The sequence below is a fragment of the Telmatherina bonti genome (assembly GCF_933228915.1).
Source record: "Telmatherina bonti genome assembly, chromosome: 16".
NCBI classification, from domain to species: Eukaryota; Metazoa; Chordata; class Actinopteri; order Atheriniformes; family Telmatherinidae; genus Telmatherina; species Telmatherina bonti.
The window spans coordinates 21,805,966-21,825,596 of NC_136614.1; the positions used below are offsets into that span (position 1 = coordinate 21,805,966).

Consider the following 19,631-nt stretch of genomic DNA (forward strand, 5'->3'; position numbering starts at 1 on the left):
ACAAAAGAAAAATGCAAACAACTACCTTATGACAACTGTGTGGCTCTCTGTTTTGTAATAATCCGACAAATAGAGAGCACATACTACCACCTGTATGAAAACTATAAAAGAACACACGTAGTTTAAAGCTTTGGAAAGCAAAAAAAAAAAAAAAAAAAGCAAAAGACAGTTCCCTGACCGGGAATCGAACCCGGGCCGCGGCGGTGAGAGCGCCGAATCCTAACCACTAGACCACCAGGGAAAACGTGTCACTGTTATGCAAAACAAACAATTCATACTAAATGAACACCTTGATGTTAACTATGTTGTTGTGGCTATTATAATTGATATATCAGTTGTGTTGATACAGCAATATCAAGCAATAACGCCAACTATCCCAAGACACTAACAGAGAGTAAGAACATGACGCACCGTTTTGGTTTATTTATTTATTTATTTTTTCATTTTAAATTCACCTTACTCAAAACACCAGAGGGCGTTGCAAAGGGAGGTGGCTTCATTTCCATGTAGCAACTCTGGGATGCGCGCAAGGTATCAGAGCAATTTCAGCTACCTGTGTTTTTATATGAAATACAGCATGTGACAGGGTCGTTGCAAATCGGTGTTTGGCGGCACCGTTAAGCTAATTTGCTTGAGCAGGAATACCTCCTGGTATGTAAGTAGCTTTACGAATGGATGCAAGGTGATTCTTACCATCGACACCGGGTTGCTATTGTCTGTAAACAAAGTGGCTAGCTAGCTCTGTTAGCATCAACTGTCATGTCAGCTAGATGAAGGAGACTGGACCTTGTTCGATGTGGTTTTGTTTGCTTAACCCTGGCGATAGCTCTGGCGATTGTAGCACCTCTGAATATTAATGTTGGCTGTTGCTGCATGTAGAAAAGACGAGAATGGCTGGTCAGCGGTCAGTTCTTGCAGGAATTACCATTTAGCAAGCTGTTGCCAGATATAATTTAGCTTCAAATAGCGCTTTCACTTTAAGGTTAACAAACTACCTGTTATATAACGCTTTCAAGTTACATACGGGTGAATTGCACAATTTTTCTATCCAATGTGTTTATATGAAAAATTCTTTCTTTATTTTTTTTCATTTTAGCGTAATAGGTGTTGCGTTAGCTGGCGTCTCATTGGAGACATGACTGCATGTATAAACTGGATTACCGTGTTGCATCTGCAAATAATATACTTCTGTAGGGACGCCTGCTTAAAAAAAAAAAACATTTAAAAAAAAAAAAAAAAGGGGGAAAAAGTGATGCATTTCCATATTTGCCATTGCCAGCTGACTAACCTCACAGGCTTTCATCGCCCTCCACTTTAGCATAATAGGTTATGACTTAAGCCATCAGTTATTAGGTTTTTGCAGTGAGTGCTGTTGAGGGAGATGCCGCACAAAGACCTTTCTGATTTGCTTTTTCCCCATTTGCAGGGTGAGAAGGCAGCCTGAGAGGTGATCTCGTGAGAATTGTGTCTGCTGGCTTGGACCATGGCTTGGACACACTAAGTGGCTGAGTGTGAATGTGAGAGTGGATGTTTGTATGGATGCACAAAGTGTAACTGCATGAAGATTTAGTATCCTGGCCTGATGGAAAAGAGAGACAGGAAGCTGGGATATTTTGCCAGGTAAGAGATTCAGTGTGTGCATTATAAATACTTTAAAGTTGCTTGCTCTTGGTGTTTTCAATGCAGTGAAACAGTCCCGAATATCTATGCTTAATTGATAACTGATCACTACATGCTTTTGCAACATCAAGTGGAGATAATTGTTACTCTTAATCAAACCCTGAACCACATAGAACCAAGTAACGTATTATTATACGTAAGGATTATCATCCTTCTAACTATTAATATTGAGATTATTATTTTGTACAATGTATAGCAGTATAAATTCAAGAAGTCACATGTTAGAATAAGAAGGAACCCTACTTAACATGTCAATTGTTAGTGAACAGTTTGCAAACCTTTATGTGGAAAATGGATCAGAGATGGAGCAAAACAACCTTTGGTTGCATTGACAGAACTGGTTTATCAGACAGAAATCCTGTCTAAATGTAGAATAGATAACATTTATTATGTTAGTTCTCTTTCAGGTTTATTCTTCTTTTAGACATAATCTATGATTCTAATCCCATAACTATAAATTTAATTAAATATACATGTGAACATAAGTTTGGGTGGGTTCATTGGATCCATGAAGTCAATGAAACACGTTCTGGTGTGTGAAATCTTAAACTGAACCTTCTTCTCGAGTATAACCTGTTAGAAGTGAGTGTTAGGCTGTTCCGTTGCACTGCATGTTCATTTGTATCTTTAATATTTTGTTGTGAACGTACATTTACTTATGACTTATTTTCAGCTCTCCTAGGTTACCCGCCTCTGATCCGCACTTACCTCAAAAGGTCCAGATTAATCAGAGTAATGCTTCAGTGTTTATGCAGGGACTGGAAGGATTTTAACTTGAAAATTGGATTTTGGCAGCATTGTGAAACAAGATATTGGGCAATACGCGGAAAGAGGCTTATCACAGTTATGGGGTATAAAGTGACAAGAACCCATCAGGCTAACAGCAAACTGCGATGCTCAGTCTGTGACGTCTGCACAGGTGAAGAGCGTTGTTAACTGATCAAAGAGGATAACTGTAATTTAGGAATGGACTTCTGTATAATCTGCCTTTTAAAAATGCTTAATTCTCACTTTATTATATGTTTGGCCTTACAAACTTCTAATTGTGATATGTGGAAAGTATTAAGCCTTGTTTTTTTTTTTTCTTTAAAATTTGTAATTCTCTTTTCTGAGATTTTTACCTCTTATAAATAAGAAAATTTCTGGCTGAGCAATAATTGCTTGTTGTGTGTACCGGTACAATTAGGTTTAAGTATGAGTCTGTTATATTCTGCGGTAATGCAATGGTGCCGACTAGTTGTGAGTCTCAGGTTTCTTGTTCTGGCTTTACTGACAGTGCAGTGTAAACCAGACATTTGTCTTATGTGTTTCTTGTTGCTTAGACTGGTTTATATTGGGAAATATTACATATTATTGTAAATAATTGTTTCTGGATCGCCAGTCAGCCTCTAATCAGTAGATGGGCAGCATTAGTGCTTAATAGGATGCACTCAGTATGAAATTCCAGGCATTGTTCTTGCAAATGCATCATACAAAGACTCATCTGCAGTCAAGAAATAACCATGAATGAGGATCCCATCTTTTATTTAAAACTGAACTGAAACCCTCAACCTTATTCTTGTGTGGATGTGGGATTGAATGTAAAAAAAAATGGGATCCTCCTTTTCTGAATATAATTGTTACAAACCCCCTGGCTCTGCTACGGGAAGAGGGGCAGCAACATTAAAGGCATAAGATAAGTTGAGGGAAACAAATGGTTTAATATTTTACCAACGTTTTGGTCACCACACAACCTGGTTGTGGTCACCACAACAAATGGTTTAATATTTTACCAACGTTTTGGTCACCCCACAACCAGGTTGTGTGGTGACCAACCAGGTTGTGTGGTGACTAGCACAGCAACCTGTGCTGGTTCACACCACAAAATGAGACAATAGCCAAAGAGAACCAGACATCCAAAGGCCAACAACAAGAGCCGACGAAAACAGCAGCAACAACAACACCAAACAACCTCAAGGTTTCTAAAGTGGCAAGCTGTTCCACACCAGAACAACAGCTGCCCTGAATGTTCATCAGAAGCTGGTTTAAATAGGGAAGCTCCAGCAAGCCAGCTAAGGAAGGGGCCAATCACAGACAGGGGATGGCACAGTTTGATGTGGCCTGCAGAGGCAGCCAATCGCAGAGGTGTGATGGCACAGCTGCTTGTAGGAGTCTTCCTGAAATACACAAGCTGAGGCCTGGGGCCGTAACACCTCCCTCCTTTAAGACATAAACTAAAATGTTTATGACAAAAACCAACCATGTTCAAACACACATACTTACAGTTCGTCATCTACATGCTGGACAAGGCATCAGCAAAGAAGTTGGCTGCACCCCTTTTGTGTTTAATGTCAACAATAATGTTGGCTATAAACTCATCTCCATGAGTAAGCAGAGTGAGACCGCTATGAAATGAGGCGCTTCAGTCTTATTTATTCAAGTGAATACGCAGATGAAAAACTACAAGAGGGAAGTGCAAAAGTAGCTAAAGTTGAAGTGGTAGAAGCTATTACTGCTAACAGTACAGGGTCTCTGGAGAGGACACCTTATTTGTGCTAATTTTAATAGTGGGTGGAAATTAGAAATGTACTTGCCATCTGATTCGGAGTGCCTTGTCATTTGAGTTATTAAAAGTGATAAGGTCCCTCGAGAACCAGTCACCCTTATGGGCTTTTTTTTTTCTCTGGTTGCATTTTCCATTCAGACGAGAAGTGGCATAACAGGAGGTCCACGATTGGTAGATAAGTCATTATCATACATATGCTCAACAAATCCTGGGTTTAGATCATCTAGTATATTTTAGCTGTTGCTTGAGAAAACAATGTTTTATCTATGTTTTGAGAGCTGTAATACTAACTGTCATTAAGGATAAATGTCCGCCAACTGTAAAATTGGCCAATAACTGTACAGTTACTGGTATGTCAAAGATTGCTCCCTGTTCCTATTGTTTGTCGGGACCAAAACGGACCTTGCAAAGGAATTTTTTATTTCCTGCTGTGTTGACACAAAACAGAGATCTTGCTTCCTTCTGTAATTAACTGCTACAGAAAAACCTCAAAAAGATATCTGCAATGCAAAAATACCTTTTTGTACACATTTGTGACGTACAAAAATCACATAACAATGAGGGTGGATGAATAGTGAGCTTCTCGAGGCCCAGAAGCAAATTAGTGAACTTTCTCTTTAAAACATTAAATCAACAAACTCATGCAGGCCCTGAGAAACTGCTGTAAAGTCCAGTTGTTTTTCATTGTGTTTGGACAGAGTGGATATGTCAGGAACAAAAATAACCCTTATCACCCAACACAGCTACTGCTGTCACAACCGTGTCTCCTCCTGTCCGCAATGGATTCTGCCTCACTTCCTGACAAACAGAGCAAAGGTCATTATGAGGCACATACACATACAGTCCTAGTAAAAGTCATAACACCCACTTTTTCATGTCGTGTTTTAGTTTACATACAAACTACTGTATTATTTTCCTACATTAACATGCAGAAACGTGTCGAGTTGTTGAAGTTTAATTGGTTGAAGGAAACTTTTGTGGGTCTGGCAGAAAAATGAAAGTGTCATTTTGTTTTCTTTAAAACATCCCTAAAATTAAACAAGACCAGCTTAAAACATTTTTTTTTTTTCAACAGTTTTAAGCGTTCATGAGCAAAATCCATTCACTGGGGAATTCGTTGAACAGTGTGAACAAGGTTGCGTTTGTCTGTCAGCCAGACTGAGCTGCTGCACTTTTGGTCAAATAAATTTATAAACAAAAATAGACAGATACATATTCAAGACTTAATAATTATTGCTGCTATAACTCCTTGTTTACTTATGGGGCTGTATGTAGTCGCATAAATACTTATTTTAAGCTGACTGAGAGTATTGTCATAAATGCCACGTTGTTGGCATTCTGTCTAATAAGCACATTTCAGTTTGTGTTTTTGTCAGCTGGATCATTTGATAGCACTGACAGAAAATGTAAATCAAAGTCTTTTTCCCTTTTTTCACTTATGTTGTTTTTATGAAATCTAGTTTAACCAACTCTAACCCTGAACTCTGAGTTGATGAGCATTGAAATGGGAAACTGAGTTTTCAGTCCAAGCAGATCAGGGTCAGTTATCTGAGCGCAGAGTATGTAAACTATGGATAAAGGGTTTGTGGGTAAAACAGCAGCAAAAACTACTTTCAACAATGCCATAAATAAAAACGGAAACTGGCAAAGTTAAGAGAAGCACCTTCATTTTCTGGCAGTGGAGGCCAGTGCAGCTCTGATATCTATCCCAACGACATGTATTGTATTCCGTAAAGGATAAGTTTGGAATAACACCAGATATTACATTTGGCTATAAACATTTATATAACTGTTGTTTACTGTAAAATGTAATAAATAGTGGCACAGTTTAGTCATGGATTAAATGTTGTAAACTCAGTCTTATTTTGTGATAAGGATGAGTTTGGGTTCAAAGAGTTTTTTTATCTCTATTTACAAAAGCGTCTTAGATGGCCATATTTCATTTAGTGTCAACATCAAAAGATGTAAAAACATGTTTACTCTTTGCAACAAATGTCATGTTCAGATGTGTTTTATTTCAATCATGTTAACCAGGAATGATAAATGGTTGTTCACTGATCTGCATCCCGTCTGTTTTAAACAAAGTTCATGTATTTTTATTCAGTTTAAACGATGTGAAGAGCAGGATTTTTTTTTTTTAATGCAGGGGAAGGGGGAGCTCCTTTTATAGTCTAGACTATCTCTGCTTATGTGTTTGCAAGATTTTATATGTATATATTATATATATATATATAATATATAACCACAACCTCTGTAAGTTTTGGGCTTTTGAAATGATGTTTGTTTATTGGCTGAATTATAGACCGCATGTAAAGGATGGATGTAGTAACCATGACCTTGCTCAGTGGTTTGTAAACCGATATTTAGAAGCCTTGGGCTTGACATTTGGCTGTCTCCATCTGTTTCCATTAGGCTTCATGTTTAGGCAAGAGGGAGCCTGAGAGCGATAGTTAAACCTGACTGAGCATAAATGTGCTTGTTTCCTTAATATCTATCTAATTTTTCATTTTATTTATTTATTTTTTGTTTTTTTTTAACTTTGCTGGAATTGTTTCTTAATTGATCATTAGTGATTTAAAAAAAAAAAATGATGCCATAATTGAGGAAAATTAGTATTCATTTTTTATTTGAAAAGAGGGGACACTTGTTTTTTTGTAGGAATCTGTTGGAAGCAGATGTTTTTCAGCTAGCAGCTGTGGTTGGAATTCCATTCAACAAACTTCCTCATTGGCTTCACATCTCAAACTGTGCAGCAGTGACAGCCTTTTCTGTTCAGGTTGCAGTCAGATAACTTCTGCAGGCTCTTCATGATGGAATTATCGGTTTGGTGATTTCACTATTAAAGTGGTGCCCCCAACAAAAACAAAACAACAACGATGCACTGTATCGATGCACTGTATCGATGCACTGTATCGATGCACTGTTTGCAAACTGAACATTATGAGGGAGAAAAGAGGGGCAAAATGGTGGGAGGATGGGGAGTCTTTGATCAGTAGATCTGAGAAATGCCCCTTAGTTAAACAGATGGTGCTGTTGAGATTGTATCTGTAGACTCATAAACTAACTTCCAGCTGCATCAATTAAAGTGGGAGAATGAATGAAGACTGGAGGAGAGGCCTGAGCGCCATCTGTCTGTAGACTTATTGACCCAATATATCCTTCCATTAAAGCACTTCCACATTATAGATGCACCTCTTACATTGTAATTTTTACTTTCTTTTCCTGGGCCTGTGCAGAGCAAGTATACCCCAATCCTTCAAAGTATTTCATAAATCATTTGGGAATTTTTTTTCTTTTCTTCAAAGTAATATCCTCTCAGAGAGTGCACATTTACCCGAGGTGAACCACTAACCTCAGATTCCAGTGTGCTGCGGTGTTTTGCTTTAATGTACCACATTAGTCCCTCCCTGTATAGCTGATGCAAGAAAGTAAATGCAGGCCAAAAATTTTTATTGTAGAAAATACATTTTATGCTAACTTTTGATTACAGATTATAGTAGTGTGTTGTAGAACAGCGTGTAAAATGAAAAGTTCATCCAGTTTGTGTCCAGATATGTGTTGCACTGCTTCACTCACCATACATTAGAGTATAGATGAAAACATCTGAAAGGTTTAACTCTGCAGCACCTAACAGCCTTATTTTTCCTGCCTCATTAGTCCTGATTTCTTTTTCCTTCATCCCATCAGGCTGAAAAGGCGGAAGCAGCTCAAGCAGAGTCAGTCAGAAAAAAGTCCAAATGAGCAGAACCCGGCAATCATCTCCTGTGACACTGATCCTAACAAGAAGAAAGCCCTACAGATAGTAACAGAAAAGCCTCCTGGAGGTTTGGGTAAGAAACTCACAAGAAAAGTTTCTGATGCATCCAAAGACTGTTGTATAGAAAAGTGTAAGGAATTAATAACTGTTGCAGGACTTATTAATATTTATATTTTTCAACAGATCTTGACATATAGTGTCATTTTCCACTTGTTATCAGTGTTAGCAATACTCTACTTTTAAATGCAGCCATTACTCTGTGACTTAGAAACACAATGGTCCCTCTGAGTCTCTTTACAGGGGAACAACCTCAGCAGATTTCAAAACGGGAAGTTGCGTAACCATTATCCGGCATTGTTTTACAGAAAAGAGCATTCACAAAGTTTTGGGACACCAACATTTGCTCCAAGTCTTAAATCATGGATGTCAATTAAAACATATATAATTCTAAAGGGAGGAGAAGCTTTTTCACTCTGTGATCAAAAGATGGAAAATGTCCTTTTAGGAACTTAAACAGAAATAAGCTTTAATTGATGAGTCAGTGCTATGACGGCATTCTCATGTCATGTCTTGTGTCAGGAATGTTTGACATTTGATCGAATGGACTGATATCTGCACACTGTAATTGTTAGTTTGAAATCTAACTTGACCGCCTAATCTGACTTACTAAGAATACAGTTATGGCTGGCATTATTAAGGTATCAAGTTAGCAATTCAAACCTAAGCCCCATTTTCTGTGTTCTTTATTTGGTGCTTGCTACATTATTAACTTTATATACTGTGCAGTTGTACTTGTATACAACATATGTCCTCATCAAACACAGTAAATTGATAGTGATAATGTTTTTTGTCATAGATAGTGGGTGAAATAGCTGCGTAAACTTTGATATGATGAGCTTTGGACTGTAATGATATGCTTTTATTACTATGATAATATGATTTTATTACCATACATTCTGCATATGTGATGCTCTGTAATGCAGAAAATCAAACTTGCTTGGTCATATTATGCAAAGTTCTGTACCAGACATGGCCTGTTACACAATCAGTGAATGAATAGTGTTCAGTGTCACTGGTCTTGTTTTCAATGCTGTTATTAAAATACACAGTTGGAGTATTAAAGTCTACAGGTACATTTCAGAAATGAGAATATTATGAAAAGGTTCAATATTTTTCATCACTCATTTCAGACTCCAGACTCTGGGACCTTGGTTTCCACATGAAATGTAAAATTTGCTTTCATCTGAGAAACAGTCCAGTCCTTTTTCTCCTTAGCCCAGGTGAGATGCTTCTGTCATCTCTGGTCCAGGAGTGGCTTGACACGAGGAATGTGACATTTGTAGCCCATGTCTTGGATTCGTCTGTGTGTAGTGGCTCTTGATGTGCTGAGTCCAGCTTCAGTCCACTCCTTGTGAAGCTCTCCAAATTCTTGACTGGAGGTTGCTTGACAATCTACGCAAGGCTGCAGTTATCCCTTTTGCTGGTGCACCTTTTCCTTCCACTCAACTTTCCATCAATATGCTTGGATCCAGGACTCTGTGAACAACCAGCTTCTTTAGAAATGACCTTTATGGCTTTCCCTCCTTGTGGAGGGTCAATGATCGTCTTATGGACATCTGTCAAGTCAGCAGTCTTCCCCATGATTGTGTATCCATCTGACCAGACTGAGAGACCATTTAAAGGTTAGGATACCTTTGCAGGTATTTTGAGTTTAGTTGAATAGGGTGTGACAACATGACTTTCTAAGATTGAAGTTTTCACAATATTCTAATTTTCTGAGACACTGCATTTTGGGTTTTCATTATCTATAAGCCACAATTATCAAAATTTCAAGGATTGAATATTTGAAATGTTTCACTATGTGTAATGAATCTAATAAATATATAGGTTTCACATTCTGAAATGAGTGACAAAAAATCTTGAACTTTTTCATAATATTCTAATTTTCTGAGCTGTACCTGGAATGCTTACTCACGCCCTCTGTTTCCACAAAAGCACAGCAGTGTAATGAGGCAGTCAGGCAGCGGTGCACTAATAGCTTCAGGCTTCTGGCAAGAAGAAAATGCTGACTGTGAGACTTGGAAAATAACTGCTTCACTGTGTTCAATGTTTTAAAGATGGATAATGATAGAGGACAAGCAACTGGTGCTGAATCACAAGTAACCCAGGAGATTTAGAAGGATCTCTGTCTTTGTAATGCCCTCACTGGATATTGATTTCATTTGTTAGATTTACTCAAAAGCTGTGCTTGGTAAATTATTATTTGCACTTTTCTTTAACTTGCTTTCTGTCTTTCTTCCCTTCAGGCGATGGCTGTAAAACTAACAAGCAGGCCAGGATAGAGAAGAAGAGGCCCCCAGGGACAGTGGAATTCATTGTAAGTAATACAACAGTGACTGCACCTTTTAGGTAACATGCTGTCTAGCAGAAAGGTCCCGGCCTTGAGCCGTGTTTTTCAGTTTGTGTTCATTACAAACAGGCACAATCTCTTGTTCCAGGTGGGACCTGATGATTCACTCAACAGCATCGCACTCAAGTTCAACATCACCCCAAATAAGCTGGTTCAGCTAAATAAGCTCTTCACTCACAGCATCTACCCCGGTCAAGTGAGTGTACAATAGTGACATTATGTTGTTCTGCTCCTCTCATTATGGATCAACTGATTATTGGCTGTTCATCATTATTACAGAAACTATATGTCCCTGATGTCAGCCAGTCAGAAACCGACCCCAAGTCTCTGAGTTCATCTGACCCCTCTCTCCCTAATGGCTTGTCTGACGAGCCATCATGTGTAAGTAAAATAAGATTCATAATGTTACTGGTGTACTGATGTAGACGTCATTTTGGTCTAGGCGACACAACCTCACATACTGTAACGTCTTCAGTTTGACTTCTCGGCTCTTTTAAACGTGTGTATGTATATGTATATATATATATATATATATATATATATATATAATCACATATATATATATATATATATATATATATATATATATATATATATATATATATATATATATATATATATATATATATATATATATATAATCACATATGTCACTTTATGTGAAGTTTGAAGATGTGTTTTAAAATCATTACCAATTATAAAAAAAATCTCTAAAAGGCTCAAATTTCATGTTTTTTAGATGGATGTATTCAGTTGAATAAGCCAGTCATTAAAGAAATCAATCATTCTAGACACAAATTCATAGACTTCTCACTAGACCTGACCTTTAACATGATTCAGAAAGAAATACCATACAGTGACTTGGTACATAAATATGATTATTTATTTAACTAATCTACAGGGTCATAAAATAAAATGTGATTATTAGAATAAAAGAATAAAATAAGAAAAGAGGAGAAAAAAGCATGGACTGAAAATATACAAATTTGATGTTCAACCAAAACATATATATTAAAGAAGTGTAAAATAGGAGGGGGGGGGCATAAACTAATGAAGCTGTGAAGAAAAGCATTTCTGAATCTGATAAAACTAAACTTGACAGTCTGTTTAAGACGTAGGCCTAGATAGTGTTTCTGAGAGAGAAGCTTCATTCACTGTTGCATGTCTTTCACACACCAACCATTTTCATAGTATTTATGAGAGGGAATTTCGTTCCGTTTGGACCGAAGTGACCCACTTAAGACCAGTTGGACTGGACTTATCTGGAATCCAGAAGGGAGTGCAGGTTGGTGGATGGAGTCCTACCCAATTCCCAGACATCCATAAAGGTTCTCCCGTTATTCTGTGCAGTTTTTCAGTTTGGATCTGCGGTTGCTCATCCTCTCATTCTGGCTCCTCTCTGGAGATACTGCTAGGGTCTAGTTGTCATCTGATGGCTGAAATTACCAGCCACAATATTTACCAGAGGATTTTAAAAATAAAAAAAATCTGTAAGGTTCAGGCGCTGGAAAATATTAAAAGAACTTTGAGTGGTTTACTGTAAATGGCTTGCACCGTGTGGAGCGCAGGTCAGAAGCTTAACTTGTTGGAAAAACCAATAAACATCATGGGGGCTAAACTTAGGTAAAAAAAAAACATAAAACAGATGAAGACAAAACATTTCTTCTAAAATGTTGGATTTTCCTTTCAGTCCAGCTCCGCTTCTCTCTCCTCCATTTAACTCAACTCAAACTCTGACTCCTTCTTAGAGTTTCTAAACCACCTTTGTAAGTCTCATTCTTACTCTCTCTAAAACTCTTCTACTGTTTATTGTTACAAATGTACTGATTTCATCATCTTCTTGACTCGGTCTCAAATTTAAATATTTGTGAGTATGTTTAATTTTTTATTAGTTAAGACTACTAGAAAATGCACATGTAAAAACATTGATCAGTTATTCAGACAGATTGCATAAATTCACAACTGATTATAAAACAAAACTCATGAAAGTTATTAAAAAAGAAAGAAATTGATACATTGTACAAATCTTGATAATTTTAACATGCATGTCTAGCTGTTAGGGAGGATAAACTTGTGTGAAAATAAAGATAAGTTAACAACAAGGGAAGACACTCCCCCCCCCCCCCTTATACCCCAGCTAAAGAAAATATTTCCCAGGTCTTATCAGAAGAATTCACTGTAAAGGAAAGAAAGAAATAATCTAATCTCTAATCTTATCTTGATTGATCTCAACAATGCATGAGTGCCATTAAAGAAGTGTGGTTGTAAAGATTAACAGATAACATTTTTTTGGAACATAAAGTCTTTTTCCAGAGCTTTTAAGAAGAACACATCTGGAATGTAGTTAACACAAATCTTTCTTAGATCCAAAGGAATTCAAAAGAGAGGTCTGGAAAATGTTTGCTGTCCTTTCTGTGGTGAAAAAAGACCTGAAGTTAGACCAGTTTGTTTAGTTTAGAGGGGCAAAGATGCTTCAGTCTCCTCCTTTGCTCTTGTTGGAATGCAACCCCCCTCCCCTCCCCACAACGTCTTTTGATTCTTGCAGTAATGAAGATGCTATATTAGTTTGGTTCACATTATCTCTAATTATTCCAATGAAAGATTAGAGGTTAGAAAGAACTTTTCATCCCTAAGTCCTTAAACTTCTAAATTCAGAGCCGTAATTTAGCCTATGCTCCAAAGGTACCCACTTGGGAAGAGTTGACCTCTTGGTCTGTGGACCATCCCAATCTGAAATGCAAATGAATAAAATTCCAGAGCATGGTGTCCTTAGATGTGAGTTAGTCCAATTATCTGGGCCCCTTTATCAACTAAATATGCTACATCGGTAGCTCCTATGTAAAATAATCTCATGCTATGTTTGCTCAGTTGGGACAAAAATGGAAGAAGCTAGTGAGCAAAGGTATTCTAAGAAGATGGTTGTGACACCACATAATCTGAGTACTGTTTTGTGGTTTTTAGGATTTTAACCTGAAATAGTACAATGAGATCAATCAGCCAATTTGTTGATTATAAATATGTTAATTGTCTCAGTCTACTGCAGAAAACCTACAGAATCAAATGCTATATTGTCATCAAAGTAATGCAACAGAAGCATGTAAGCAGCCAACACTGGATAGTCAGTGTTGTTGGACAGCTTGCTACACCAGTTCTTTGCCAGATTAATGTAAAAAAATGCTCTTGCAGAAAAGATTTCTATTGAAATACATAAGGCCCAGACACAGAAATATACAGAAAAATAGTCTGTCCATAACTGCTCTAAATCTGAGGCGTCTAAAATATGAGTCTGATGTCCATAAAGCAAAGCCTTAACCCTTTTTATATTAACATTGTACCTTTTCTTTTTTTTTTTTTTTTTTTATTAACGATGTAATAACAATGTGCCTGACCTAGAAGTGAGTGGTTTCTAATGGATATGGTGGTATGCACACAAAGTCTCTGATCAGTTGTTTTGGCCCGTTTCAGGATGGCACTCAAAGCTGCAGGTCAGCAAAGTCCATCCACCGCCAGCTCTCCCCAAACTCTGAAGACGAAAGCCCGGCAACCGTTAGATTCATCAAGATGAGCTGCAAGTACTTTACTGATGGCATGGTGAGAAGCTGAGTAGATTTATTCTAATCTGAGGAAATGTAAATGTGGTCATTTTAGTCATCATTTGGCAATCGTTATGTAAATTTTTATGCATCTCATATTTCTTTCTTTAATATTTATATCATTTGCTGGCTTTTTTTTTTAACTATTGGTTGTATTTTTTTCAAGACTTTTACTAATAAATTCGGTATCTTTATCTGACTAAAAATTGTCTGAATTCCTTTTTTATCCAACATGAATGACATTTTTTTTCTTTAATAATGTCAGATCTTTAATAGTGTCCTTTCATCTGCCTACCTTTTGTTTTAGGGCGTGGTGGGAGGTGTTTTGATTGTGACGCCGAACAACATCATGTTTGACCCCCACAAATCAGATCCTCTGGTGATTGAGAATGGCTGTGAGGAGTACGGTCTGATATGTCCCATGGAGGAAGTGGTCTCTGTGGCGCTGTATGACGACGTGTCCCGAATGAAGCTCAAAGACGCTCTCCCATCGTAAGAGCACACAACATTCTCGCTGACTGTGTTTCCCTCTTCTGTAACCATTCTTTCAAGCCCCGAACCCCTATTCCTCCTTTCTTCTTCCTTATTCTAGTTTCTGTTCTGCTTTAGTCTCTGCTTAACTCTGCAGTTGCCTCAATGTACCATATTTCCTTCATCCACTTTCCTTAGTTTGTTTATGTAATGACTAAATCTATAGAGTTTGTAAAAATAAGACACACTGTTCTACCAGATCTTTATTTTTATATCTTTACGTTCAGCCTTTTTTTTTTTTTCAATATACACATTTGCATTCTGTTTTAGTTGCCATTTTTCATCACATTTATTATTTTTTAAGTTCCATGTCATGTTAATTTTTGTTGGACATTTTCTTTGTTCTTCCTTTTTTTTTTTTTTTTTTTTTTTTTTTTAAACCTCCACCCTGGTCTGCGGTGTGTGTGTGTGTGTGGTGGCCCGTGACCACACAGAGACCTACCCCAGGATCTGTGTCCTGTGTACAGGCCTGGCGAGTGGGAGCAGCTTCCGTCAGAGCAGGAATTGAACCCTTTCAGCCGATATGAAGCAATGGTTCCAAAACAGCCCATCGTTTTGGATGAAATTGAGTCTACCCTCTCTGAAACTGGTCAGATTTTGCCAAATGATGCTTGTGGTCAATTTGTTCAGTTAGTAGAACTTTGCGATTACAAAACCTTTTTTTTTTTTTTTTTTTAAATTCCAGGGAGTGCAGAAGGGGAGCAGACAGAGAAGTCTCCGTCCGATGAAGGATTTACTGAGTTGGAGCCAACTGTTAATGGGAGCACAGAAGAGACAGAGGGGACCTCCTCCACCACCCCCAACACCGTCATCAAAGATTATGATGAACTTGAAGGAACAAGCTCTCATGCAGACTTCCAGAAGAAATTAATGTTTGGTCAAACTAAAGGGAAACTGGATGACGAAGAGGATGAAGGTGTAGCTCAGAACAGCTCCATTGAGGATGGAGAGTCGATACAATCCTCATTAGACGCTGAAAAACGAGGTGACTTGCTGAAAAATCTTGTAATCCAAGAGGAAACTGAGACCAAAGATTTTAAATCTGAAGGAGCTGACAAGCTGCTACAGAGCATAGATGATAACATAATCAGGAAGTTGAGTCTTCAGGAGACTTCAGAGGTTCGTGACAGGTCTAGTCTGGAGAGACAAAGCCCAGCAAACAGACCAGCCGAGATCGATGAAACCAGTGAGGAAGACAGACGGAAGAAAAACTACGAATCAGAGATGAAAGCCTGGCTGCTGGAGAGGATGAAGGCTCCAATAGAAGGTACAGATTATAAATATTAAGCCACAATATGATAAATTATAAATGTTGTTAAGATATTTATAGATGAAATATGTCAGACATCCCCAAAGGGAAGGGAATTTCTTAGCAACTCGTGACTACTGGGGTTTCAATCAAATTTTGGACTACATTAGTTAAACTCTGTTTTGCTTTTTTTCCTCCTATCTCTGGGTAGACATGCTTCTCTCATCGGAGGAGAAGAGCAAAAACCCACCCATGTTCCTCTGCTTCAAAGTTGGAAAACCAATGAGGAAGTCCTTTGTCACTGGCATCACTTCCAGTCCTGCTCGCTCATTTGGGAGCCGGGAGAAGCAGCCGGAGTACTGGTTTGCTGTGCCACAGGAAAGGTGAGATTATGAGAACGTTCCTTTGCAGATGACTGTATGGTAGGGGTGGTATCTAGACTTGGCCTGAATGGTGGACCAAAATAACCTGTTCTTTTAGTAGGAACCTGTTTTTCTTTCTAAACTAAATTTTTAAATATATTTGTTATAATATCATGTACAAAAACATCTAAACTCATCCGTTTAGATGTTATTTAATCTTGACATTCTGCATGATTTGAGTCGTTTCCTTTTGATTGACACCTATGCGATATCCAACGGCAAGAAGACAAAGTGTAGCACAACCGCAGTTTTTAACCGGCTAACAGCGCACTTTAGCCCACCTACCTATTAGTTAGTTAGCTCCCGTTAATTCTGGGTTAGTTCTTAGCCACAGGCAGCTCAGAGTTTAATAGGTGTCAATCATCCACCCCCATTCTCACACACCCCATCTTAGCTCCACATCTTTACCTTATGTTTTGTATTGTCCTGGATTGACAACATGTGTGATGCTGCCAAGATGATGGTGGTGGGAATTTAGCTTCAGTTCAGCTCTTCAGAAACGTATGGATGCCACGGAGGCTCCGTCCATCGTTTCATTTCCAGTCTATGTCTACAATCTATGTCTACAGTCTACATAACTCTTGCAGTTAGTTTTTATCAATATGATCTGGCGGGGCAGGTTTTATTGACAGTCGGTCCATTTTGGCCAGAGGACCGCTAGTTGCCAACTGATGTATGCATAGTGTTTGTTTGAAATTGTGATTTTGGCTGTGTACAAAAAAGTTGTGTATGTGTGTGTGTTCCAGGGTGCACGATCTGTATTCATTTTTCCTTCAGTGTTCTCCTGACGTGTATGGGAACGAGGCTCGCGAGCAGGGCTTTGTCGTGGTAGAGAAAGATGAGCTGGACATGATCGATAACTTTTTTAGTGACCCTGGGTCTTGCAGTTGGGAGGTGAGGGAAACCGGCAGTATTCACCCTATCCCCACCTTCTATGCTTTTTTATTTTGTTTTTTTCTTGCAGAGTAAACACTGTTGTTATGTGTTAACTAACATTTCTGTAACATTATTCAATGTTTTTGCGCTTTATCTTTGCATCATTGCCACCTGTACTTGCCGTGCTCTAGATCATCACCATTGATGAGGCCAAACGTAGACAGAGTTTTGGCAGCTATGACAGAGACTTGTCTATGGATGCTCTGCCTGTACTTATTGATAGCAGTGATCTGCTGCAGGACACACACATTGAAAAGGTAACTATAAAACATATTACAGACAAGTAAAATAATGCACTGATCAGGGATTTAGAGAATGCTCAGTGCTTTATAGTCTGATCTATTTTTTTCCCTTCAGCTTGTCTGTCGCCTGCCAGCCCGTGTCCAGGGATATCCGTGGAGACTGGTCTATAGTACTGAGAAACATGGTACCAGTTTAAAAACTTTGTACAGGAACCTGGCAGATGTGGACAGTCCTGTGCTGCTGGTTATCAAAGACATGGATCATCAGGTAAATATAAATGCAAGATGGACAATAAAGTTGGTGAAAGTCCATCATAATTCAGCACAACAGTATTTTTCTGCATGGTAATATCTGTGATAAGGGTCGACACATTTTATTTTTAACACTGCCACAGTCAGACTTATTAGCATGTTAAAACTATTAGTTGCTTTATCAAAATATATCACACTAGATGTCAACATCACATCCAACCATAGACCGTAAATAAAAGATGGACGAAGCCTTCAGTGGTTAAAAGTGAAGCTTATGTGGAACTGTATAAAACTGCAGTTCCCCCCTCATCCGCTAGGGGCTGGCTGCAAAACAGAGTAAATCCCCATTGACTCTCATGTTAAAAAGGCCAACTTCACAGCAGAAATAAACATGTTTACAGCCTGGTTCAAAAATCAATTTTTGGGTAACAGGTCAGGTTTACCTTCATGACAACTGTGGGGGGACTGAATTTCTATCTAACTCGCCCGTTTAAAAGTAATTTAATCTCGAATTTCAGCATATTTAGGGGCGTGTCCTTTTGAGTGACAGGTACCCGACCTCACGCTTCAAGTAAGAACGTAGAACAACCGCGGTTTTTAGCCTGTTAACAGCGTGACTTAGCTTTAGCCATTTACCTCCGTTAGCTGGTTAGCTCCTGTTATCTCTAGGTTAGCTCGGTTAGCTTTTAGCTACAGAAAGCTCGTAGTTCGCTCGATGTCAATCATCCGCCATGACGCTCACAGCCCCCCTCTCAGCTCTACCTCTTTGGCCATATATGTAAATTCCGGGCGAGACGACACATATGCCTCTCCCAAGATGGCGATGGTAGGAACCGCCCACCGAGCTTCAATTCAGGTTTTCAGAAACCTATGGGTGATGTCACGGAGGCTACGTCCATCTCTTTATATTCAGTCTATGCATCCAACACAGGACAGATATGTGGGATTAAAATAATCTGTTGAACTGTGGCGCCACCTTGTGGTAGAAACAAACCTTTTACCCTCAAGGTGATGGGGAAACTGTTAAATGCTAGAAATGCATGTGTGAGTTTTAACAATTAAGGCCTGATTATTGATTAATTTTTAAGGGAATTGTAACAAAACACTTAATTGTCTCTTTTCACAGATATTTGGGGCATTTTCAACTCATCCCTTTAAAGTGAGCGAACACTGCTACGGCACAGGAGAGACTTTCCTCTACAGTTTCAGTCCTGAAATTAAGGTTTGTGTAAAATTTGTTTAAGAGCTCATGGTTGTTTTGTAACTGTCGACCAAAGTTTTATCTGACATAATTGATATATTTTCAGGTGTACCGCTGGACGGGGGAGAACTCTTACTTTGTTAAAGGTGATACAGATTCTCTTCAGATGGGAGGAGGAGGGTAAGTAAATCTAACAGATAATGTCATTGATGTTATTAAACCTAAATTGGTCTCAGTATTTTCAGCTGTTTGATAGTGAAGATTTTTCTAACCTTTTGCTTCCTCTTCTCCAGTGGCCATCTGGGTCTTTGGCTGGATGCTGAGCTGTACCGAGGAACCACCAACAAGTGTGCCACATTCAATAACCAACCACTCTCCTCCCAGCAGGACTTCAATATCCACAGTCTGGAGGTCTGGACATTCGAGTAGTTTGTTCTGCTCAAGCTCTTTCCACATTCACTCTCTGATCCACAAAACCTTAAAGCACCCTAAGTCTATTATGCACCACTTGGAGGCAAATGTATCTACCCACAAATGACTGAGTGTCGTATGAGACAGATGCAGCTTGTGGAGCCAGGATGTCAGTATTCTGAAATCTGTTTGAGGTGGCTTTAACCTGCAGTTAGGCTGGCATGTTCCCTCCCAGTTCCCAATCCTTACAAAAGTGGAAATGCAAGAAGAGGTTTTTGGTCTCAGTTCATCAGCTGCCTTAGACATCAGACAACAGCTCCAGCTTCTCCAGCAAGAGGCTGCCTTACCACAAAAAGCTTACAGTAAAAGGAAAGAAGGGCCTGCTTTTTTCTACTCTGTGAC

The 19,631-nt window shown here is 38.6% G+C and overlaps 1 protein-coding gene across 1 annotated transcript; it reads left to right on the forward strand.

Moving 5' to 3' along the window:
- Positions 1-1,534: 1,534 nt before the first annotated feature.
- ncoa7b (nuclear receptor coactivator 7b) lies at positions 1,535-19,376 on the forward strand. Its single transcript, XM_079254975.1, has 16 exons — positions 1,535-1,620; positions 7,913-8,055; positions 10,289-10,359; positions 10,481-10,588; positions 10,672-10,773; positions 13,858-13,983; positions 14,293-14,477; positions 14,951-15,105; positions 15,202-15,783; positions 15,977-16,148; positions 16,934-17,081; positions 17,255-17,380; positions 17,481-17,633; positions 18,744-18,839; positions 18,925-18,998; positions 19,112-19,376. The coding sequence occupies exons 1-16, from the start codon at positions 1,583-1,585 to the stop codon at positions 19,245-19,247; spliced, it is 2,415 nt and encodes an 804-aa protein (XP_079111101.1). The 5' UTR covers positions 1,535-1,582; the 3' UTR covers positions 19,248-19,376.
- The last annotated feature ends 255 nt before the right edge of the window (positions 19,377-19,631 follow it).

Excerpts from the sequence above, each read along its gene's own strand:
- ncoa7b (XM_079254975.1), top strand. The coding sequence starts at position 1,583 with ATGGAAAAGAGAGACAGGAAGCTGGGATATTTTGCCAG. Across the intron at positions 10,774-13,857 it reads TGTCTGACGAGCCATCATGT|GATGGCACTCAAAGCTGCAG; the intron begins GTAAGTAAAATA and ends GGCCCGTTTCAG. Across the intron at positions 15,784-15,976 it reads GATGAAGGCTCCAATAGAAG|ACATGCTTCTCTCATCGGAG; the intron begins GTACAGATTATA and ends ATCTCTGGGTAG.